Genomic DNA, 25385 nt, shown 5'->3' with positions numbered 1-25385 from the left:
CACCAGGCGCAAGGACTAAATTCCTAGTCGACATGATGACCTAGTGCCTGGGATTTGACTAGCACTGCATTATATCATGCAAGGAGAAAAAGTAGAGATGGACCACAAGAACTGGGTGAAATTCTTTATGGATTTATTGTACAGAACGATTAACAAGCAAGAGACAACAAGCAGATCAACATCGAATTCCCATCCCAATGGCCATGAATGTTCCAAAGGTGCCACCACTTTGCATCATTGTTTTGCCGACGCCACCCATGAGCTCACGTCCTCTCATTCCGATTCTGAAAAATAAGTGTATTGCTTGTTTATAAATATAGAGAATTAAGCATTAAGACTGCTTTGGGGGGGAAACCAAAGAAAAATCCACTGTGTGTAAAGGTGAGAAGCTACATATACATTAGCGTAGCAGTTTGTATACAGCTATTAAAATGTATTATAATTCATACACGTGCACTAAAATTAATAAATAGTGATTCCACATTAAGTGTTTAAGTCTTTTCAATTTAGAACTAAAAACATAAAAAACACACAAAAAAATATCATAGTGAATTTGAAATAACTGAATGGAAGCCAGCCTGATTTTTTGCTTACCTTAGGCACGAAAATGTGCCGAATAGAGCTCCAGCTGCCATACCCACTGCAAATCCCATCATGAAGCCCATTTTCACTCTGTCAAAGCAGTTGGGCTGTGACTGCCCATGGGGTCCAACTGCCACTGGCATCTGCAATGGACATTAGTTAAATTGTTTCTAGCTCAAATAATTTTTAAAGAAACGGCTATTAATGATTACAAACATTAAGGACAATGTTCGAGCCAAGGTGAAAAGGATAAAAAACAAAAACAAAGGTTTCCCATGATATTTGTGATATCTAATTGCTTTACTGAACTATGGATACATTTTGGTTTTTAATCTGTATTACAAGGAAATTACTTTATCACAGATCTGGGATCTTTACTGTTATATGCCCCCCCCCCCCCCCCCCTCTATTTGGGGTCAATACGCTGCGATCTCTTCAAGAATTGTTTGAAATACAAATTCCGAAAATCCATTGCTCTGGCAATATACGTCCAAAGTCATTTTTTTCTTTTACAAAATAAGCTTTTGTCTATTTCTACGGTCAATCGTGGTCCCTCTATCAACAAAAGAATCCTTAGCAAGGTATTTCTTCTGGGCATCCTCTTTTATAACATCTCCATCTCCTCCTTCCTAATGATGCTCTTGACCTGAAGAGCAATTTCTTTGCACATGTAAAGCTTCTTTGTCTTGCAGGAAAAGTATGGCCTCGGTCTTCAAACGTCGATAAATCAAGGAAATGTATAACTGAAATGGGTTATAAGAACACTACTGAACATAACCAACTAACCATTCTAATGATTCAAGAGCAACCCATGGACTTTCACCGTTGCAGAACATTCAATTGAGTTAACGGTTAAACGTTAAAATTCCGAGAGAGTGAAAGGCAGATAACAGGAAAGATCCGAGATCTGTATTAAAGTATGCTTGTCGTAGTTGTGATATTAACTCAACACTTAAAAGGGACATTACAGCAAACACCTAAAGTGCAAGATTGCATCGTGCAAAGAAATCTGCACAATCCATGTTTTTTTTGTGCACACTTAAAATATTCGTAGCTTGGATCCACCCTACACTCCCTCACTCCCAGAGCAATAAATTAGTTTAGCACAAAATCAATGAGAGAACCAGCAACAAAATCTCAACGTAAAAGAGAACAACACAATTGCCATATGTTTGTGTTTAATTTGTTTTAAAGGCCATTTATAATGTAGTCTCTCCAATGTCTCAAAAAGGGGCAATGCTTATTTTGAGTTTAATTAGCTTAATGTAGTGGTTCTGGCGTCTATAGTCTGTCCCTGCAGCATTTTAAATGTAAATGCTGCCTTTTCAGTGAAAAGGCAGTGTTTACATTGCTGCTTAGTAACACCTATAGTAGCATTCAGACGGACATTAGAAGTACGTTCCCTATAGAGATGCAGATTGGTGCAGCACAGAGTTTTGCTGCACGCGTGAGCATTAGCCTTGGCTGAGATTTCCAAGATTGATCTCAGCCACGGAAGCAGAGTAAGGCAGGGACAGCCGCAGCAAGACCAGAACAGCGTGGTAGAAAAGGGGAGTATAATCACCTTTACAATGCTCTGACAGGGGATAGCCACACCAGCACTATTGAAATCCACGACGATTATCCTGGAACTAACTTTCAATCAAGTTATAAACGTTGCCCTTTTCCACCATTGAACATAGAAAGGATACCCCAGAACACGATTTCTATTCTACTCTTCATTTGCATTGCATGCTCTAGTTGTGTCTGAAATTAAGTGGATTGTGAGGTAATTTGCTTAAACCTTAATATGTATTTTAGAAGAAGGGGGGGGGGGAAATTATATCGATCACACAAAAATTTTAACTTGTGTTAGAGGTTTACCTCTTCATCGTTTTATTCAACAATGTGATTTCCAAAAGAATTGACAATTTCTCTTTAACCCCTTAAGGACACAGGACATGTGTGACATGTCATGATTCCCTTTTATTCCAGAAGTTTGGTCCTTAAGGGGTTAAACAGAAGATTATGGTGTGTAGACCACGTCTGGACATTAGTAGTTTGAATAATTTGTAAGTAGCAACCAGACACGAGTTTTACCATGTTACTTATTTTACATATACATCACTGCCTAATTTGATATACTACATGTGTAACAATTCCTACACCATCTAGTTTCTACACATGGCTTCCTCCCCAAAAAGACTCATCATTTCCTAGAGGCGAATCCATTCATTATTTCTGGTTGCTGAGATGTTGCTGTTGTAAGAAAGGAGTGCTAGGGATTACAATGTAACGTGTGTTGAATGTAAATTAGAATGGCTACACTGAGAACCTGTGTGCACTCATCTCACTTGTACCTGAAAAACGTGCCTAAAAATAGTTTTGTCAGTTCTACTTAACTTCTAACCTAGATTGCACAGCATTTCTCTCCATTGCATTATTTGCTAAAAGGCAAAGTTCGCCTGGCTGCCCTGCCTGCCACCATGTGTCAGGCTAAAGAATTTAAATATTTATAGCCATACACAGTCTGATGCGCATAAAACTTTTTTAACCTTCCCTCCCTGGATATATTACTGTCTAATCCCAACTTCTCTTTGTATTTTAATACCCCTTCCACGCAATCTTCTTCAGACAGTATTTACTCACCTCTGCAATTTTTCTCTATCCTTGCAGCCCTGGTCGCAGCACACTGATGACGTATTGTACCCGCCCCCTCCAGGAAGTGCCTTTTTTTTTTACCTCTCCCACTTCGCACTTTACGGCGCCGCCCCCTGTTCTACTTACACAAGTTGACCGTGTGCGGTCCATATCGCTCTAGAATGCTGTGCAGGGCAGCACTAAGGAACCTTTTGGCGACTAGGAGCTGGAGGAGAAGCTGCGGTGTCAGGGCTTTCTATGAGGATGGCAAAGGTATCTAAAATGTCACATGGGTCATTAGCAAGGGGACCTGTCATCATCAATATCACCATCGTCACTGTTTGTACTATGGAAGGCGAGCTACCTAGGGCAGTGATGGCTTTGGTACTGAGGATTGCATCCCCAAAAGATGCTCAGCCTGCCACTTGTAGAACTGCAATTGTCAGGCTATCACTGTATTATGGATGGGGGTTTATTCACTAAATACTGAATTGTTGTAAATTGAAAATAGAAGATCTAAAAAATACTGGTTTGGGGGGAAAAAAATATACAGGTTACCTACAGATACAATGTGGCTCTTTTGTTGTATTTTGCTTGTACTGTAAGCCTAAGGGTCTGAATTTTTAGAAAGGGTTGAGCAAAAATCTCTATTTCTGTTTATAGAATTTCCTAAAACCAAACTATTCATGTGCCAAGATGGGTCAGCAGTAAAACTAAAGTTGTAAACCCTGAGATCTGTGAATAAACCCGAATATAAAAGCTCCCTGAACAGTTAGTATGCAAGTGGCTTACAAGAGTAAAAAGTAAACCGGTACAGCTTAGCGCAAAGTATTTTTTTAAATGTATTTATTTTTATGGCTGTTTAGTTATTTTGCCATAACCCATAGTTTGTGTATACACCCATTCCTGAACAAATTGCAGGCATTTCCTTAAATCTTAACGCAGTTGAAATTTACGTTCCCTATGCTCAAAGCAATCAAACCAGTCCAAAGCATAGAACGGCAGTTCATTGCAGTGGGGAAGAAGTAGACAGCTGAAAGGTGTCCCATTGGATTTCTCATAGTTAAAAGATTTGTTTGGCTTGTGTGACATAATTTATTTATTTTGCAGATAAAATTCAGCAGATGGTGCCAGATGAATCGGAATTAAGGCCTCTTTATATGGATGTTCAAGCTACCACTCCGCTGGTCTGTATCTAACTGTCAATCATTTAGAACAGGGGTTCTCAACCTTGCCCTCAAGGACCCCCTACCAGTCCAGGATTTGGGGATTACCTGGGTGTGTCTAAGGTGTTTAGAAAAAGGAAAAAAAAAACACCTTGGAGTCTTTTTTTCCTTCCCTTTTTTTTCCCTTTTTCTAAACACCTTAGACACACCCAGGTAATCCCCAAATCCTGGACTGATAGGGGGTCCTGAAAACTGGGTTGAGAACCCCTGATTTAGAACATTACCTGAAACTATTGCATTTCGTGGAATTCAGTCTTTTCAGTTAAAAGAATATCATCCTTATTTTAAATATTTTAATTTAACCTCTATGTTCTAACATATCGTCTCAGACATTTGCTTGTCTACCTTTCCCACTCCCCCTTTCTGACAGCCATCGTTGTACAACTTTGTTTAGATTGTCAGTTATTTGACCCTTTGCTCACTATTTTGCAACCATTAAAATCGTGTCCTCTTCCTACCTGCAGCATATTTTGTTAGGCGGTTTTGAAATGCAACGAGTAGCTTGCTTACACATGGCTGTCAAAATGAGTCGAAAAGACAGCAAGGGGTTTCTTCAAAAATTTCAATATACACAATTTAAAAAAGAATAAAAATTAAATGGTGTATTAGAACATAAAGACGATATTAAAGGAACACTACAGTATAGGGTCAGGAACACAAATCTGTCCTGACCCTATAGTGTAAAAAACACCATTGAGTCCCTATGCCCCTTGCCCTCCAAAATATACCAAAATCTTACTTTTATTTCAGGCTGCTGTTGGCTCTGTTACTGATCTGCCTGTTTAGCTGACATACTCAGAAGTGATTTTCTGAGACTATCACAATGCTTTCCTTTCACATAGAAAAGCACTGGATTGGCTGAGCTTGTCAAGGAGGCAGATCAGGGGCAGAGCCAGTACAAGCCAAACACAGTCCTGGCCAATCAGCTACATCTCGTAGAGATGCATTGAATCAATGCATCTCTATGAGGAAAGCTTAGTGTCTCGATGCAGAAGGTGGAGACACTGCATGGCACCTGACTGGCCACCTCTTAGGAGTGGCTGTAATGTAAACCCTGCAGTTGTTCTGGTGAATGTTGTCCCTTTATTATTATTATTATTATTATTATTATTATTATTATTTATAAAGTGCCAAAAAAGTCTGCAGTGTTTCTTTAACTCTATTGTTATGGACCTGTAACCTTTAACATTTTAGCTTGACATTACATAAAACAGTACTTTATCTGGAATATATTATTTATCAATAGAACAAACAAAAAAAGTGCTGCTTACCCTCACAAATATTATCCATTCCCCAACCAATTTTCTCCCCCAATAATTATTCACCCATCTGTTTATTCTATGACCCTTCGTGTTTTATTACACCTTTTTGCAGCTCATACATAAATTATTCATTCACTTTCATGTTGCTCTTCCTTTGGAAGTTGCCATGCCATATATAATAATAAATTAGGATCATACAAATGAGGTATAGAAAGATGCCTTCTGTAAATCTACAATCACATTGAACTGCTTAGGTTACGGTTTGAAAAAGTCAATATACATATTTGTATAATCCACTGAAGTAGGTAGCTGGATCTGGCTTTATGTGTGACAGTCAATGTGATCACCAACTACAAAATAATATCACTATAGAATAGATCCTTTCCTTTCCAAATATGCAGTGTCACAACTAGACATTTAGCTTTTATAGGGTTAGAAAGAAACGCTGCACATATGGAAAGTAACTCCACCTCGGGCAGCGTCACTTTATGCATCAATAGCTGTCCTGGAACTATAGTTCTGGACAGGCTGTTATCCGTTCTGTGCAACGTTGGCATCAAGTGCGAACAGGCACAGCAGTCTGCCGCTAACTAGCCAATGCAGGCATGGAACCCCTATTTCTACCCATGTCCTCCCTCCCTGACCTTGTCTATCCTCCAGTGAGAGAGGGAACACTTGACACATAAGAGCGTTTTAGTATTGCACGCAGGCAACACTCCTTTTGATGTCTCATTACTTCACTGTCCCCTTCTCCCTCCACCTCCCCGTTTATTTTTTTTTATTTTTTTCTTCTTCTAATTTTTGAGATTGAGGTAAAAGGTAGGTGATAGTAATAGGTATAACTGTTAGATATACTGCTGGGCAGGGAGGTAGACAACAGATCTTAAAGAATATATTTTTTATCGAAAAACCTTAAATCAAGGCAGTGGTTGGTAAAGAGGCAATCTGAAACCTACAATCACTGCAGAATTCCTGATCTGTATAACTATTGTAATTTTGTACTGAAGATTCTAATCTGTTACTTGTTTCTTAATGTGTTTTCTTAATGACCTCTTTCTGTTTAGGATCCCAGAGTTGTAGACAGCATGATGCCTTTTATGGTGAATTATTACGGAAACCCTCACTCCAGGACTCATGCCTATGGATGGGAGAGTGAAAAGGCAATGGAGAAAGGCCGACAGGTAATCTCTATACGTCTGATATTTTAATATTTTAGAGAATTCTACGCTATGGTATACAATGATTAATACAAAGTGTAATGTTTGGAATGTCCTTTGATCCATAAGAGTCAACAACTGCCTTATAATGCCCAGCTTTTAGAAGAAGCCAGTTGTTCCCAAATGCCCAGCCTTCACCAGTAGCCAACCATTGATACAAAATTGTCATCAAATGACCTGACAAAATGTTGCCTTGGTTACCTACATTTTTTTTTTTTTTTCTGCATTTCTCATGATGCTCAGCTGGCCGAAAAGCTTAGTCTTTATTTGGTGAATGGTTTCTCCTTTAATAAAATGTATTGTCTCGTTGCCTTCTTACTGTTTGTACTTACATGGTGATGTGCTTTGAATTAGAATTTTTTTAAAATTGCTAAAGGCTGGAGTTTAGAATATGCTATATGTTCTGCCAGCTGTTCATATGTTCAGATACTTAATAAACACACTAAAAATGTCCCACCTTCTCTCCTACAGCAAGTTGCCTCTCTGATTGGAGCAGATTCTCGTGAAATCATTTTCACAAGTGGTGCAACAGAGTCAAATAATATTGCATTGAAGGTAATGTTTAGTTTAAGTGCAAAGCAAATCTAAAATAATGGTACACAGATCTGTGTTTACTACTTGTCGACCCCCTTAAATAGAGAGATAAAAATGACCCCCAAAATATTGATATATCTAAAAAGAATCATGTCTGTGTTAAAAAAAAATAAAAAATACTTTTTACATATATTTAATCGTTCTAAAAGTTTATCAATCAAGGGATTCATTAGATGTTTGGGTTAAATGTTTTTTTTTTTTGTATAGAAAGAGCTGTCAAATAGCAAATCACAAGTGCAGAGTAATGTTTGCCTAGTAGGGTTATGAAAGGCTATATTCTATCATAGTAAGGTACCTGCGCAGAGGTCCTAAGTGACATGAAACAGAAGTAAACGTGCGTATAATAACTTGATCATACCCAATGATAGCAGTTCACTCAGGTAATGTATACGGAAATATCCGTGGCCGCACGCAGAAGAACCTGACCTGCATCCTTGAAAACATAGAAACAAAGCCTTGATAGGCTAGAAAGAAAAAATACAAAAAGGACGAAAGACAACCAATACAGATCGATACTCTGCCTGTGCTATTCGTATATAGCTTCTATACCCAGTGGTTATCGGTGGCACTTTTATATTTGAGGACAGAAACACTCCAACAACCAGGGAGTTTTCCTTCGGAGCTAAAACTTAACCCCATCTCTCTCACTGGTTATCCTGGTTAGAGGGGAATGCAAGCATATGGAGCACTAGCTGAGCAGCTCTCTCGAGAGAGAGGACTTGTGCATGATAAGGAATAAGACAGGAAAGGAGAGCAAGAGAAGTTACACAAGAAGAAATGGAAAGGGAGGAGAAGGGAAAATAAAAAATAAGAGGGGATGGGAGCGTGGCAGAACATGGTGTCTTTTACTTTTGAAGGTATCAACATTTCAATGCTATGAGTGTTCTTATAAACCAATGCTTGTGGTATTGCTGCTATGTTCCTTTGTTGCTGAAACATTTTGTATTGATGCTTTGCAATGTCAGTATCTCTGGTAATAAAAGGTTTTGACCTCTAGAAGTGTTTGTTGTTTTTCTTTGTCACATAAAGGGAGTTGCCAGATTCTACAAGTCGCGTAAGAAGCACATCATCACTACACAGACAGAGCACAAGTGTGTACTGGATTCATGTCGGTCATTAGAGGCGGAAGGATTCCAAATCACGTATCTTCCTGTCAAAAGTAACGGCCTGTTGGACTTGAAGGTTAGCCGTGGACCCCTTCTTCATCTAAGTGGATAAAATAAATATATAAAAAATATGTATATTATATTGTATGCTTCAACGCTGTTCTTTTTTTTGTTTAGGTATTGGAGGAAGCCATTCGACCAGACACAAGCCTGGTGTCTGTAATGGCTGTGAATAATGAGATAGGTGTGAAACAGCCTATACACGAGATAGGTAACTTCTCTAATTGTTTTCTTAATATTTGATATACAAAAGTATTCTTTTTATTTAACCCCATAACAGTATTTTGTGCTGAGTAGCATAGTAGGTGTCCTGGATGAGCCCTATTTCGAAAATGTAAAGCGACACTATAGGCACAAAACCGTTTTAGCTTAATGAACCAGTTTTGGTGTATGTCATTATGCCCCTGAGGTCTCACTGCTCCGTTCACTGCCATTTAGGAGTTAGATCACTTTTATTTTATGCAGCCCTAGCCCCACCTTCCCCGGCTGTGGCTGATACAGCCTGCATGAAAACAAAATGGTTTAGTTTTCGGTCAGATGTAACTTACTTTAAAGGTTTTTATCTCTGGTTCTGTAAAATTAACTTTAGTCACACAGAAGATGTTCCTGCAGGGTCGAGAATGTCTATGAACAGAGCAGGAGATAGGAAATTCTAAATGAAATAAAATGTACAATAAAGGAAGTTTAAACATCAGCTGTCTCTTTACAGGAAGTGATTAGGAAGTCTATGCAAGTCACATGCAGGGAGGTGTGACTGGCGCTGCATAAACAACGTGATATAACTCCTAAATGGCAGAGGATTGAGCAGTGAGGCTGCAGGGGCATGATCTATGCACCAAAATTGCTTCATTAAGCTAAAGTTGTTATGGTGCCTATAGTGTCCCTTTATTTTTTTTTTTATGCGTAAACAATTTCTTGGACTGATCTCCTCCTAGAAGTAAATATTAAACTGTTGTGATGAAGGCACAATCTAAAACACAGGGAAGTGCTGTTGTTCTGACTTGGTTATTGTGATAAGCAACTTTCTGGAGAAAGGTATTCCTAAAACAATTTATTCAGATAGTTTTACTCAAACAATTTCAAGGCTCAAATATGGTGAATCTTTTAATGTTACTGAACTTAAAGTAAAAAGAATATGCTGTTCCAGAGTTGACAGAAAAGTCTCTCACGAACAAAAAATAAACACATAGATGGTCTACAGCACATACCAAAAAACATGATCCCGTAGGGGAGCACAGCGGAGCTAGGAAGACCACATTAATGTAAACCACTGAACATGACCGCTGCTATAATCACCAGGTGTTGGGTCACTCCACGCAACACAATAAAGTGAAAATATTCCCACTATGCCAAACAGAGGTGAAACACGCACACCAAAGTACCAGTAATGCTAACATCAAATGTAAAAATATCAGGACCTACAATAACTCATATACTCATGGTGATATTTAGAATATACACAAAGAAACATAATTACCGATTATATGTATTGCACTCACCTATTGCTCAGCCACTTGTATTCGGCTCAGAAGTTTAGCACTAAATGTACAATGAAAATCACTTCCAGGATCACAGGATGGAGGTCTGGAGAAATGTGCCTTTTAAATTATGGTTTATTTTTTAAGAAGTCAAAACTGGTTTAAAAATAAATAAAATACAAGTAAACCAATTGCACATGTTTCGAAGATGATCAGTCTTCTTCAAGGTGTATAACTCAAATGCCGATCTTACCTCCTTTTAAAGCACTTGCCTATTTATCTTTGTGCGTTGTTCCAGACCGGACTTGCTCATAAGTCATCCACCAGTGCAGTTCATCCCTTGGTGGTTGCCCCAGTCATTCCGTAGTCACGTATGACCTCCTCTCCAAAACACCTCCAGGTGCCATCTTTAATATCCCGTGTATCGTCTAAGTTCATCATCCGATTGGGCAAAGCGTTCTATGCGGCTTCTAAATTCAGTAACAATTGAATTAACGAGGAGGCAATTGATTTATTTAAACTTATTTAACTGAGCTCTTAAACAAGAGGCATTTTACATAATTTAATATTGGCCCCATTCTAATATAAAATTCTAACACATTTTAGGTTCCTCGACTCCTGCATTTGGAAAACCAAGGTTTAAAACTCATCTTATATATATATATATATATATTTTTTTTTACACACTGTTTCCTAGATGCCATCCCCAGTGCTATAACAATAGGTTTCCTTATCGGGAAACATTCACATTTTTTTTATCTTTCTCTACTTTCACCTGTTCTCAATACTTATCTTTTTGCCTTTAGCTGAAACATTACATGTTTGACTAAACACCGACGTAGGCCCGCTGTATTTTTCATGGTGTATATAAATGTTCAGGCTAGCTATGTTAGTTGCAGATGATATAAAACAGCTGAAGGTTCACACTTGGATATTGTCCAGGAATAAGGGCCAACTGTTTGACTCGGCATTATAATAACCTGCTGCGTTTCGGTATCGGCTAACACACATGGATAAATGTACATTTCTGCAACATTATTCTACAACAGACTCTGAAACTGTGACTTTTAGACGAATTTCGGCTAGATAAAGTTTCTGATCTTGGTGCCACTTCCATTTATATTTGTCTTTCTTTTTGCAGGACATATTTGTAGCTCTCGTAAGGTATTTTTCCACACAGATGCAGCACAAGCAGTGGGAAAAATTCCTGTCAATGTTAACGAGATGAAGATTGATTTGATGAGTATCAGCGCACATAAAATCTACGGGCCGAAAGGTGTGTGGATCATTTACAGTACTGATCGGGTCTAATATGAGTTAGAACTTTTTTCCATTTTTTTTTTTTTCTTTTTTTTTTATTCTTCATCAATACATCGTGAATCACGTCTCCCATAATGGTGAAAGTGACACTTAGCGTATGCCCCATCTGGAAGACCTTTTCAAAAGGGATACGATTAGATACGTTTAAAATGAACCAATATATGTTTTGATGCGTTCGTACCAGGAGAAAAACCACCCCCCACAAAAGACTGACAATGGGAGGATATTCTAATTTTAAGTTTTAAAAGGTGCCCTGATGACAACATCATTCTACCTTTTTTAAGTGAAACACTAAAGCTTTGTACCCTTCTCTTTTGTATGCCAGGAGTTCTGTTTGTTTATTTACTTGAGGCTATATGTCTGTGAAAACCTTTTCTTAGCCGCCGTTTATCTGCTACAGTGATCACTCACACCTCTATTTACAGCTCTATACAGAAATTGGATATGATTTATCTAACGTATTGCATGACAATAAATATTAAGGTTTGTGTGTTTAGGAATCGGAGCAATTTATGTTCGTCGGCGACCAAGGGTCAGAGTGGAAGCCCTGCTTAGTGGTGGTGGTCAAGAAAGAGGTCTGAGATCTGGGACTGTCCCAGCGCCGCTCACAGTTGGATTTGGTAGAGCTTGTGAAGTAGCCCAGGAGGAGCTGCAGGTATGTGCTGCATGTGATTTGCCCTGGACAGTTGTCCATTTAAGTGGATTGATTAAGGTTTTTGTTTACTTTGGCCATTCTAGATGAAATTTCTGCCATTCTCATGTAAGACTGAGCTCACCCATAAGAGCACTCCAGCACTGGAATCCCACCCCTCCCACTGCAATCACCTTTCTAGTATTCCTTTCTTCCCTTTAACAGAATTATTTTCTTCTCTATTATTTTGTTTTCAGTATGACCACAGGAGAATCAGCTATCTGTCTGATAAACTAATCAACACTATCATGAGCCAAATTCCACAGGTTGTTTTAAATGGAGATCCAGAACAGCGTTACCCAGGTAACAAACATATGTTATGAAAGGACACTCTTTGATAATGTAGAGACAGACACAGGGCCAGCCTTAGGCCCCTCTCCGATCATACCTCTTTATCGTGTATTGTGTGTGTGTGTGTGTGTGTGTGTGTGTGTGTGTATAGTGTTGTAGTATTTCTATAGGGGTTTTAATACATTAATTATTATTTCAAAACAAATAATAAATTCCCCTTCTCTGTTGGTACCTTGCAGATAGGGAGGCATGCTGATCTCTGGTGGTCCAGTGTGCTGGGAATCTGACACACACACACAGTCACACACACACACACACACAAAACTATAGGCACAGTCATACACACTGACGAAAAGCACCTTCGTCACTGGGATTTGGAGAGGCCTGCTTGCCAGCCTCTTGCCCTGTGACTATGGCCCCTGGAATATATTGCCCTTTAAAAACACTATTTGGGCATATTGGATTTTAAAGGCACGGTTTCTGCCCTTTGGACTTTTAACTGGAACAGATTCAAACATGTAGCGGCGGCCATCTTAAATTGTTCATCAGTGTTTTGCCGTCGAGTGTATGGAGCTGTTTTGGGCATGGGACCATGTGCACGGTGGGGCAAAAATAAGACTTCCAGGAAATTCCTGAACCCCCTGAACCGATCTGGGTGATTTTTGGGTATGTTGTTCACCCACATCGGGGATATCTGGGGATATGTTGTATTTTGGGGTACTTTTTGGGGTTTGTAAAAATGTATTTTTTTTTTTTTTTTTTTCTGCTTCGAGTTAATTGAGGCAGAGGGGAGGGCTTGTGAGCTGTATGTGGCAGTGTCGGACATTGTTGTATTGATCTGATTGGTTTGTGTGCCTGTGTTCCATCTGGCCTGAGGAATTGTATAAATTGTGAGTGCTGGCTTGCATTAAACAGACTTGTTCCACCATTCATGAAGTTTGGGGGATTGGAGAACTACCTACACTCTGGGGATTGCTATAATCACTATACTCCCCAGAGTAAGCTCTTGTAAGAGCTTGTTCCTGTTCCTGCTCTCTGGATTTAGGAGAGGTCTGCCTACTGGAAGTCGGTCCCTGGTCTTGGGCCCAGAGTAGGAGGAAGACGGCGAGACCCCAACTAAGCTATGACGGTTCGTGGGGTCTGCAGTGGTTATGGTGTCTAGTGGAGTGCTTGGAGCCCTCGGGAAGCACTAGTAGCATCCGTCAACGGAAGGTACCCAGTCGGGGTGCCAGGCAATCCGTTACACACAGACCGTTGCAGGCAGACAGTCACACACACACACACATACACACACAGTTACAGGCACAAAGATATATATATATATATATATATATATATATATATATATATATATATATATATATATTAGTACTTGTAGTGTTTCTTTAAGGTGGAGTCCAACCTTTAGTTAAATAATGTGTGAGTTGTTTTTAGTATTGGGGGCACCTTCTTCAAGTAATAAAGAAGGCATAATATTCTGCTTTTCCTTCTCCAGGCTGTGTTAATCTTTCCTTTTCATACGTTGAAGGCGAGAGTTTGTTGATGGCTTTGAAAGATGTGGCCCTTTCATCTGGCAGGTACAGTAAACTTTTGTGGAAATCTTCTGTGCAGTTTGATGGGTCATATGATTGACTGGTGAACCAGCATACTACTGATTCCCTTGAAGCCAGGGAATGTAAACCCTTACTAAAGAGATTTCTTTTTAAATAATTCATAGTGGAACTGCCCCTGGATTAGTCCACATAATAGATACATTCACACACACCAACCATATCATTGCTATTTGACTAAATTCTAAATTCCGCACCATAAAACATGTCATTCAGTCTTTGTTTCTTAGCAAGACAATTATATGAAGTACTATGAAGATTCACACCATAATATACCTAGTTTTATATATATACATAGGCCCTTGCATCCCTGTACCCAGTTTGTTACGGAGTATTATTTCTGGGAATGTGTACTGGGTGCGTGTTTTCTGTAATTGAGCTATTACTTTGTATTTCTTTCCCTTTTAGTGCTTGCACATCCGCATCATTAGAACCATCTTATGTCCTTCGAGCCATTGGAGCAGATGAGGATTTGGCTCATTCCTCTATCAGGTGTGTCCTATAAAAAGTTATACATGAGACAAAGTGGGAATTGCTGTAACTAACGGCAAAATGTGAGACATACTGGAGCTTTCCTCGCTACAAGCTTTGAGTTGCGACCTAGAATTTGTATCTTCTTAAGCAATGCACAAAGAAATGCCTATAACCACTACTTGCATGTGCACAACAAGGTCAGTGAAACATCCCACTGTGTTGCTGGATGTTCCATAGCGCCCTCCCCCCCTCTTTTGTACCCTTGTGCACACGAAAGCAAGTGTTGCACCAGTTGGTATTGTACACGGCTGTGTAAAAACCTATAGGGAAATGTTGTACTGATATTTCTTGCAGAGGAAGTTTGGAACTCTGTAGAGAGTGTTGCAACTGAGGACAGGCTGTTTTATATAGTCCACTACACTGTTGTCCTACTTGTAAGCTTGTGTGGCCTATAATGTAGTGTTTGAATCATTGTTACTTTTATATGTTACCACTTCACAATAAGAGCGCTTAGTTAACTGTGCCAGATTTAACAAGTCAAAAATATTGAGCTTGTTGAAAGACAAAGTCAGAAGCGTGGCCAAGGCCAATACGTACAAAGGCAGGCTATAGATATTAAAAAGTAATTCTACACCAAGGGCAGAGAGGGCCCAGCAGTGCTTTGAGGACCTATGAAGTTTTAATAAAGTAGACTCTCATGGCTACATTTTACGCATGCCACCATTCACAAAACCTGACCATCCAGGTGTCAGTGCTGTGTATTTCATTATTCATGCTCATCTTTTCTTCCTGAACATGGCCAGGTGTCCTATATGATATTGTAGGTTAGGGTTGTCAAGAACTGGCAAATTGTTATGGCAAATGTACTCCACTGTTGGCCACCTCTTCTCAGAGGAAGTTGCCTACAGCCCCACTGCATTTAGGGATGCCTCAAGAAACTCGTTGGTTAAATGTTTAATGTACGCACACACTTCATAATTGTTCACATGTTCATGAAGCTTGTGCTTTCCTCTTATGTTTTAGATTTGGCATAGGACGCTTCACCACAGAAGAAGAGATCGATTATACTGTCAACAAATGTATCCGTGAGGTGAAAAGACTCCGTGAAATGAGGTACTGAAACCTTTTTTTTTTTTATTTTTTATTTGTGTTGGTGTGACCGTATGTCTGTACCTGCCATAGCTATTACTATTTATAACATTAACCTCCTTCCTGTGGGTAGGATGTTCCATGCAATCCTACACAGAATTGGCTTAAATGCCTGTAGGGTGTTATGGAACACTCTCTGGGGCTCCCTGAAGGCAGCGCTGCTTAGAGTTTTTAATTCATAAAACCGCAGCTGATCGATTGGGTTCAGCCATGTGATTTTTCTGGGCCACAGGCTGCTCCGATGAGACCACCCAGGATTTCCATAGACCCCCACCCCCACCGTAGGCAGTAGGACATGATACTTCAGAGAGTGTATCTAAATGATTTACGTTTAGCAATGAACAAACCTCTAAGGTTGGACAGGCGTCCTTATGTTTGACAGAAAGTGAGAAGAAGCACACAAAGTTTTTGAATAATTAATATCAAGTTTTTTTTCCTTTGTGTTTTTTTTTTTAATCTGTTTTTATAGAGAAGTTGTTCAAACAGTCAATACATACGTTAAGAAGATTTGCATTTTGGGACACGCAGGTCTCCAACATATCATCAGTTTGAGGATACTATCCGCATCGTGTTAAGGTTCTTGTCTAGGTCGAGGATCAAAGCTGTAATTTGATCCCCTGGCTTTTTAGCCGAACCTTTTCCATGCCCCTCATTCCGTACCGCTCCGAGGGGCACAGAGCATCTATCTCCAAGACTAGTGTTCGTTCTCAATTTGCGATCCTGCCTTATCCGTTAGTTATGCTTTGGGTTCGGAGCCTGCGCTGCCAATGTTTAGCGTTTTGTCGTATCCGTAAATTAATATGTGCCGATTTGATGTGTGTTCCCTTTTATTCGGTCTAATGGGGAAGCGGTTGTTGCTTTTATTTGGGGAGTTATGTAAGTGATATCTAGAATGGTCAAAGGTGGTGTTTTAAAAAGCAATCGTCTGCGTAAGCCGCAACTTTATGGGTCACTCCCTGTCCATCATAACCCCGAATATCTGGATTCAGGCGGATCGCCTGCAGGAGTGGTTCGAGAGACAGTGCGAACAACAGTGGGGAGAGTGGACACCCCTGTCGCGTTCCGTTTCTAATCGTCTGTCCGTGCCTGTGGCGAAACCAATCTCGCCACTGTGAACTGGAGAAGCCTGGTTGTTCGCCTGCTTCCTTTGGACTATGGACCAGACTTTAAAAGGCTTATTTTCCTGGCAGAAAGGCTTATTCGTGCCTTTTCTGCCGGGGTGTTCAGTAGATTTTATCTACCGAACAAACTGACGAATGCGCGACCACCTGGGAGCTGGAGTGTGCCGTCAATTGACCGCCCAGAAGCTGCGGTTAACCGCAGCTTACTTGATGAACGCTGGGTGGCCTTTGTTCGTTTGCCGAACACGTGGCAGCGGCCATTTTAACTCCCGAACGGCCAGCGGTGTTCAGCGCTCAAACTATGGAACTGAAAACGGACACTTTATTGCGCGAACACCGCTGAGCTGCCAGCCTCCTTACCTCGGCATTCGGTAGTGGAACTGACTGGCTGTTCATTCTGTAGTTTGACCGTATGAACAGCCTCACCCCAGATAGCCATGCCATGGAGCCTATTCGTGTAACTAAAGACTATGTGAAAGATTTTGGCTCCATGGCGATTGAACTATATGTATGTGATCTGAGCGCCATTCGGTAATAATGTGCGCTCAGATCTAAGCTATCTGGGGATATATTGCATGTATATGTTTTGTGTACTAAATGCATCAATATGTAATTTTATGTATTTTACTGTCCTTTTGTCTGCCCTGTGGGTAATGGAGTTTTGCCACTGTCCTTGGAGATAATTAGATTCCTTCCCCAATTATCTCCAGGGCAGAGAGGAGGGATTGTGAAGCATTGTGGGAGGTAACTCATGTGTGATTGGTGTATTGTGTAATTACTGTAAATCCCTCCCTTGCATGAGAGAATCCCATATAAGCCTGTTGTGTGAATAAATCGGTGTTGTTGCTGTTTAACCCTGAAGCTGAAGTGTTGTCTCATTCTTGGGGGGGGAATTTGACTGTATGCCGATTGCCAGGAGTGTAAGCTGTTCGTATTGCTTTTCCTGTTCGGCTGCTTCCAGGGTTCGTGTGTCTGCTGTTCGAGAGTTGGTGAATACGTGCAGTTTGGAGTTCGGGAGGTTGGTGATTACAGTAGCTGCTGGTCTATCTGAAAGGGGATTATCGCCTAAACGGTTTTTATCCCCTTCTGAGCGAAACGGTCCGTTACAGTGCCCCATTTACCTTCACCGATGCCCTCGGATTGCTGTATATGGCGGATATCCAAGTTAAGAGCTTGTGTCCCAGTCCCATCTCCCTCAACGTGGATGTCATATACTGCCAATCGACTCGGTTGATAGCAGCAGAAGGCGCTCTCCCGTTTTCCTCGCCTGATGCTGGATGGAAAAGAGTCACAGAGTGCTATCCCTCGCCTCGCGTCCAGGTATGAAGCCCGTCTGGTCTGCGTGGATCAGGGATGGGAGGAGAGGCTGCAGTCTGGTTGCGAGTACTCTCGTGAATAGTTTTGTGTCGATGTCTATGAGGGAGATTGGGCGATAGCTGCCGCAATTCATTGGGTCTTTTCCCAACATTCCCGGAGTCCCTCCTCTCCTCCACCCCCCCATACCCCTCGGGCACCTCAAATTATCTCTTGTTCCATTTACCTCCCCTCCCCCGAATCCACTTCCCCATCCCCTCCCGGCCAGTGGCTTTTGCCCTCCATGAACGTGTGAGTAGAGTGCACTATTACTACGCTGTCGTGAGTTCCTCCCTCTCCCGAGTAAGTCTTGCCCTGTGCCCTCCTACCTTAAGCTTGCCCGTGTGGTGTCCGCTTAGTGGTATGACGTTCCTGCTCCACGTATTTTGTCCCTGTCCCCTGGCTGGCAGTGCCTATAACAAGAGTGAGGACCCTGAGCTCTATACCTCCCCATTCTGTGCCCCCTCTCCCATTCCCGGTCTAGGTTCTTGAGGAGCGTTCACACATGGGTGAGGCCGCGAGGGGGGGACCCGTTGTCATCCCACCACACCGGCCATCCCCTTGCAGATGACCTCTGCTATGAAAGGTCTGCTATGTTTCTAGGGCAGTGCGCATTTGGGTTACCGTGGTCCCTCCCTATCCCCGGCTGTCCCCGCTAGCCCCCATACCCCCTCCACTTCCCTAGAAAAAGAGTGTCAGCCCCACCTGCCGTCCCCCGCGGTCCCAACACTCCAGAATTTTGAACAATCAATATGCAGTTTTGAGCATTAATACATATTGCGTTAGTGTGCGGCAATATTTTAAGATAGGCCTAATACATGCATACACCAGCAGGAGGAGGCAGGTCAGGGGTGATCCCCTGCATGAGTGAGAGTCACGTTTTGTCCCGGGAGGGGGCCATGCAGATGTCCGAGCTAGAGTCCCGTCTATCCTACCTCCTTGCATGAGGTGATTTTACCTGGTTCGCAGCACTAGGCCTCGTGATGTGATACTTCCCAGGCCGCCTGCGGCCCAGGCTTTTCCTTCAGTCGCAGAAATAGAGGGAAAGGCCAAGAGGGTGCCCAATGAGGGGTAACGATATGTTGAGGTAGTGGCGGTCCAGCCCCCCCGTCCAATAATCCCCCTCCCCAGTACATGTCCCTAAGCCCATGCGTCAAGCAGTGTGGGACCAAACATGGCATCCCCAGCGGGAAGGTGCGTCGTGTGTACTGAGGTCGGGGCTCCCCTCTTCAATACCAGGTCCCTGATTTTCCCCCCCCCTCCCAAATCCCGCAAAAAGTGACTGCCATGGCTCTCCGTGATAGTTTGTAGTATGAGTCCATTGGTAGCTCTTGTCCATTGGGGAACTAAAGGAGCCTCATGTGTGCTCAACCGGAGGGGTCATCAACGGGGCATACAGGGGAGGATGTTAGTCATTGTCCCCGAGTGTGTGGGCAGCGCGGGGAGGCTGCATGTAGCCAAGGGTGCTCACTCATTCCTCCGGTGCCGCTGGGTGTCTGTGCCTCTGGGGTGAGTGTCCTGCCGGTGAATCCGCTTCTCTCCTCCGGTTTGATCTTTGAGGTCTGGGCGGTGGACCCAGGGGTCCCAGAATCCAGTTGGTGACCTGTACAGGCGTGAGGCCTAGCTCTTCCATAAATCGTGGCACCTCTTCAGGCCAGCACAATGACACCCATCCATTATGGTGGCGTGCCAGTAAGGCAAACAGGAAGCCCCACTTGTAGGTAATGTTGCGGTCTCGCAGGGCGGCCGTCACTGGTCTTAGTGCCCGGCGTGCTTCCAGCGTGATGGGGGAGAGGTCCTTATATAGAGATACTCGTGTTCCCCTGTAAGGCCATGTTGGTCTTTCGTGGGCCTTACGCATGATGGCCTCCTTTACGGGGAAGGAGTGTAGACAGCACACCAGGTCTCTTGGGCCTTCCTCTAATGACCTCGGTCTCAGAGCTCTGTGCGCCCTCTCGAATTCGAAGTGTTGGGGGGTCGCCGCTTGCAGCAGCGTGTGGAATAGCTCGGTGAGGACTGCTTCTGTGTTTTCTTCACCTTCAGACTCGGGTACTCCGCGGATTCTGATGTTGCAGCGCCGCCCCCTGTCGTCTAAATCTTCGATATGTCGTCGCATGGCAAGGAACATTTCGCCCTGTCGGGCCACTGCAGTGTCCGTTGCCATGAGTTTGCTATTCTGCGCTACCTGTGCCTGCTCCAGTGTCTGGATGTGGCCTTCCTGCGCGGTGACTTCAGACCTTGTGCCTGCTATCTCCCTCCTCAGTGTGTCCTGAATGGTGGTGTTGAGGTTGTGCAGGTCCACTTTAGTGATCATGGAGGCAGTTAGGGTCTGCAGTTCCTCCCCAATGTGGTCCAGTGCCACGTTCTCGGAGCTCGCCGGCGAGGTCGGCGCCATCTTGGGGCTTCCCGCCTCGCCGCTCGCGCCGGGTTGCGGCTGCAGAAATCCATCCAGGGGGCCTTGTTGTGCGCCCCTCGGTGTCGGGGGGGCCTACGGGCGTCAGTTGCGGCCCATTTAACGTGCGTGGCGGAATATCGGGTGCTATAAGGGGTCTGGTGGAGTGGAGCTCTCAGTTTATGCGGCCATCTTGGTTAGAGCCCAAGCCACTCCCCCGAATATCAAGTTGACAAGTGAAATCATTGATCAGTTTTGTAAAACTATTGTCAGGCAATCAGAGTGTAGCACTAACTGGAGCTTGTGCTATTTATTGTTTCTTAGAAAGCGATTTGTGCCAAGCAGGGGGATCTAGGTGGATTAAGATAGTATGGGATGTATTCAGATCCAGTCACGAGCCACGAGTGTCCGAAAGTTTGCTTGTGATAACCAATGACAATGTTTTGTTTTAGCATTTAATGATCAGTTGTTTTAAATGAATTTTGTGTTTACTTCACAGCCCACTGTGGGAGATGGTACAAGATGGCATCGACATAAAGAGCATACAGTGGACTCAGCATTGAACAAAGCACTATTCTGGACTTGAACACTGTAGATACGTTCTACAGCTTAGTCCTTTGAGATCTGTTACACAAAACATAATATTAATAGAACTGTCGCTCTTCTTTTAGCAGAGGGGTTTGTCTGATGCGTGTGACCCTAGCTTCCTCCTTTTTATTCAGTGCAGGGTTAAAGATTCGGCATTTGCAGGAAAGTAGCACAGTTGACCTATAACTGTCTACTGCAGAACTCATAATATGATATATTGTATGTATCCTATGTTATATGGGAGTATTTAAATCCGATTTATGTGGACTGTGGCTCTCCTACTGACTTGCGCATCGTGGGAATTTTAGTTTAACATTTAGAGAAGAAAAGCAATTTACAATGGCTGTGGCTATATTTTATGGAAATAACTTGCCATTTGCCTTTTGTTTTAGAAAACAAAAATGTATTTTTTTATTTTTTTTGCAAAAAAGTAAATAAAATGGATTCCTATTCTCCTGGATTCCAATGTCCGATTGGGCTCTGGGTTTTCACTTTTCTTTTTATATCTGACAATAGCCCCCTTAACTGTATTCAGTCTTGTTCAAGATATCATGAATAGGACAGAGGTACTTTAAATGTATACTGGCAAATCTCATTAATTATATATTTATACTATTGGGAAAGATGCCTTTTTCCTAATGGCAAATGCATTATCAAAAATATTTTTAAAAATCCACTTTGCGGCGGTGGTGGTATTTGCGGTTATTGTCTTCTTTAGCTTACTTCGACAAAAAATTCACAGATACCTACCAGGCTGCCATATAAGGGAGAAATGATAAAATAATTTGATGGATTTGTTAGTTGCATCCCCAGCAAGCAAAGTATATACTGCCAGTGATTTATTTGATGAGCAACGATTTTGAATAAATTGTCCCACAAGGGAGACTGGTATTAGCTTTAGTTAGTGTTTATACGAGCAGTACCCCAGATAAATAGAAAAGAGAACAGAAAAAATGCTATTTTTTTACATTTTCTTCAAAGTAATGTCATACGAGTTTTTTAAATAGTTCTCCATGTATTGTTTAAAGATCTGGGAATTCTTAAATCCTAGATGCAACCAAGTAATGTCATACTATTCTGCCCACGGCTCCTGATTAGTACTTTGCACATTTGTGCCAAGTACCTCTTTGATCAATCTTGTTAGTGAGGCAATCCCATGATGTTCTTTAATTGTGCCAACTAAATGGGTGTTTTAAGAAAGAATTCTCAAGCAAGGTAAAACCTTATTGATTACATAGAATTTTGGCAGGGTAGCGACGGAAAAAGAGATGCCACATTGTCTTACAAAACAAAGGATGTTTGCTGCAGTGAGAATGTAAAAAACGTTTGAGATGGTTCCTTGAAATATGTTTCTGTTTTGAAAACGCTGTTCGGGTTTAAGCATGTTATGTTGAATGCCTTCAGTGGTGAGATATCTGGATATGTCATGTCATTAAATCTATTTTGCTGCCGAGAGGTTCTGTGCCTGCAACTAAAAAGACACTTGAACATTGCAGTCTCTAAACGCACATTACATATTGCATTTTCTAAACGCACAAGGACACACATTTTGTGTGCTCCACACTTTTTGTGCAATATGTACGTTTGTCTGTGTTCAGTTATAACAAAGTAAGATAAAGCCGTGGTTCCTAAACCTTATTTTTTTTGTATTTTTTTTTTTTTTTAAATGCTGTCTAAAAGTATTTTATATTTTTTATCTCACTCTTCCTCTGTCTTGTCTCTTGCTCTGTCTAAAATTTTTTTTTTTTTTCGCACCATGTCACCCATGAACCCTCGTTCTTTGTCTCTATGATCTCTTATTGAGACTGGGTTTAATATTGCCTCCTTCACTTTATCTCATGTTTCTCAGGTTGGGAACCACTGCTCGTTCTGTAATTCAAGGCTTAAATAACTATTAACCAATTACAAGTTGTATATACAGAATTTGGTTTCTCTTTGCAGGTGCCTCTGTCTTTTCAGCTCCAGTACAATTTTAAACCAAACAATAATACTCACTGCTGGCTGTTCTTTTGCCTTATTTTTGCTCAGGATTGTAAAAATTTAAGTGTGAATATTGCTCCTGACTATGTAAATCAATAAAAATATTTGACTGTATTTTTGTGTGTGGGACTGATTTTTAATTCTGAAGGGTTCTGTATACATATGTAACATAGCTTTGTTTTATTGGCTATGATCTATGGTATCATAAAGAGATGGGTTGGCTCTACACCACACATCAGATAGGACAGGAAAGCAAACACATTTCTAAGAAAGCTCTCAGCCTTTGCGGCAAAACTTCCTAAAGTGATTATGATCGAAGGGAAAGGAACTGTACATAGGTATGGTTTATAGCCAGGAAAGGGTGATTACTGTAAGGTGATACTAGAAGTAAGAATACATTTCCATCATTCCTTAATTCTGTGGCGGCATAAACAAATGGGTTAGAACTTAATCTCCTATTGATATTTCATGACCTCATACTGCATTAGCTCATCTCATGACCACGGTAGATTTCTGGCACAAACAGCACTCTCTGTCAATACCAACTGTTCGTATATTAGAGCTCTGACCATTCTCAATAAATACTATGGTGGCATTCAAATCCCTTTGCCACCTCAACCTTAACTTAGCTCACAACAGCCTAAAACTACTTGGATACAACTCTAAACATTTTAAGATCATTCGTTTAGAATAGACGCTGCTTCTGCATTCTTTGGTGGAATATCCCAGTACACGTCATCGATGAGTGGGACGGGGGGGGGGGATCATCTGCACACACCAGATACACCCTTCAACCAGAGAAAGAATTGAGGCAGGCATTTAAAGTATTGGTTACATATTGTCAACACATATTAAAGTGTTAAACTGTTAAACATTTTGCCCTCTTTTTACAGGCCTACCCGAACGTCGGTTTCGGCACACAACAACCAACTTACACCACCACCACTACTGTAACCACAAATAGGAAGGCTGAACCTGTAGCAGAGGCTAAAGTTGTGGGAAGGGTTATGCGGCCCATAAATACACAGGCCGCCGATTCCGCTAGGCTGGTTCAACCGACCCATCGCTCCCTTTATCTAGCCATTTAATTTTTGGTGGACCCTTTTTTTACAGGCCTATCCAATTGTTGGTTTTGGCACACCACAAATGACTTACACCACCATTACTATAAATTGTCCCTGAACTAGTTGTAGGAGGAAGGAAGCCAGTAGCAGGACCAGGAGGACACAGGTAAGAATAACAACTTGTGAGTGACTGGAAGTAGTCACACTCAACTCACCAGACCAATAACGGTGAGAGAAGATTGGTACTGTAGTTGTGGAAGGGACTTGGGTCCCCTTTATAAGGGCCTCCAATCTTCTCTCACCGTTATTGGTCTGGTGAGTTGAGTGACTACTTCCAGTCACTCACAAGTTGTTATTCTTACCTGTGTCCTCGTGGTCCTGGTTCCTGGCTTCCTTCCTCCTCCAGCTTGCTCAGAGACTAACCCAGAAGTGCTTGTTGAACCGTAAGTTTAGGCCCAAGCCGTTGCACCTTGATCACATCGTTTTGGGTCTATAACGTTTTTGCATGCGTTCGGCTGTTTTTGTATGGGCCCGCACGTCATTGCTATATTGTAGGGCAGGGCTCGACAAATCCCAGTCGCCATGGCGACTAACAATTTCGCCCTGGCGCCTGAGATGTGCAGTTCAAATGTGCCAGATATTGCAGGCGGCCGCCCTGAGGAGCATGGAGGAGGCGGCCGTCCGCGGGAGCATTGTGGGCGGCGCACGAGGGAGCAGTACTCTGCCTGCAGCTGCTCTCTGCTCTCTCGCGCTGTATAATGTGTACAGGCAGAGTACTGCTCCCTCGCATACAGTAAGAGTGCAGCCCCACTGGACCCCAGGAAAGACCCTGTCAGCTCTCCGAGAGGTAGGGAAGCTGAGTGGGTTTCAATTAAAACAATATATTTGTGTGTGTGAGCCTGTCAAGAGACTGTGTGTGTGTGCCCACGCGCCTGTTGTCAGCGTGAGTGTGTATGTGTGCGCGTTTAGGTACCTGCCCCCTCCGATAGTTTTTACTCACCTTTTTTCCCCATTTTCTCACGCCGTGCCAGTTTCCCCATGGCTGAGATTATCAATCTTTATGATCTCAGCTAAGCCAATGCTTTCCCTTAGGAAAGCATTGGGAGGATTTTGTGCATGCGCAGCAAATGTACCAATCCGCATCTCCTCATAGAGATGCATTAAATTAATGAATCTCTACGAGGAACATTCAGCACCTCCATGCAGAG

The 25385-nt window shown here is 42.0% G+C and overlaps 2 protein-coding genes across 2 annotated transcripts; one reads left to right on the top strand and one right to left on the bottom strand.

Annotated features, from left to right (window-relative positions):
- Window positions 1–110: 110 nt before the first annotated feature.
- Window positions 111–3309, bottom strand: ROMO1 (reactive oxygen species modulator 1). The gene is made up of 3 exons (XM_063455758.1): window positions 3211–3309; window positions 595–725; window positions 111–284 (listed from the first exon to the last, which is right to left on the bottom strand). Exons 2-3 carry the CDS (start codon window positions 723–725, stop codon window positions 176–178), a joined length of 240 nt encoding a protein of 79 aa, XP_063311828.1. The 5' UTR covers window positions 3211–3309; the 3' UTR covers window positions 111–175.
- Window positions 3301–22711, top strand: NFS1 (NFS1 cysteine desulfurase). The gene is made up of 13 exons (XM_063455757.1): window positions 3301–3474; window positions 4312–4388; window positions 6754–6870; window positions 7378–7461; window positions 8530–8682; window positions 8784–8877; window positions 11286–11420; window positions 11962–12119; window positions 12353–12458; window positions 13942–14023; window positions 14465–14548; window positions 15554–15643; window positions 21045–22711. Exons 1-13 carry the CDS (start codon window positions 3384–3386, stop codon window positions 21106–21108), a joined length of 1335 nt encoding a protein of 444 aa, XP_063311827.1. The 5' UTR covers window positions 3301–3383; the 3' UTR covers window positions 21109–22711.
- Window positions 22712–25385: the final 2674 nt, after the last annotated feature.

The sequence above is a fragment of the Pelobates fuscus genome, chromosome 5 (assembly GCF_036172605.1).
Source record: "Pelobates fuscus isolate aPelFus1 chromosome 5, aPelFus1.pri, whole genome shotgun sequence".
Classification (NCBI taxonomy): Eukaryota; Metazoa; Chordata; class Amphibia; order Anura; family Pelobatidae; genus Pelobates; species Pelobates fuscus.
Note: the sequence above shows the minus strand (reverse complement) of the source record. Positions and strands in the feature narration are given on the sequence as shown.

Excerpts from the sequence above, each read along its gene's own strand:
- NFS1 (XM_063455757.1), top strand. The coding sequence starts at position 3,384 with ATGCTGTGCAGGGCAGCACTAAGGAACCTTTTGGCGACTAGGAGCTGG. Across the intron at positions 4,389-6,753 it reads TTCAAGCTACCACTCCGCTG|GATCCCAGAGTTGTAGACAG; the intron begins GTCTGTATCTAA and ends CTTTCTGTTTAG. Across the intron at positions 12,120-12,352 it reads TAGCCCAGGAGGAGCTGCAG|TATGACCACAGGAGAATCAG; the intron begins GTATGTGCTGCA and ends TTTTGTTTTCAG.
- ROMO1 (XM_063455758.1), bottom strand. The coding sequence starts at position 725 with ATGCCAGTGGCAGTTGGACCCCATGGGCAGTCACAGCCCAACTGCTTT. Across the intron at positions 285-594 it reads GGCACATTTTCGTGCCTAAG|AATCGGAATGAGAGGACGTG; the intron begins GTAAGCAAAAAA and ends CTTATTTTTCAG.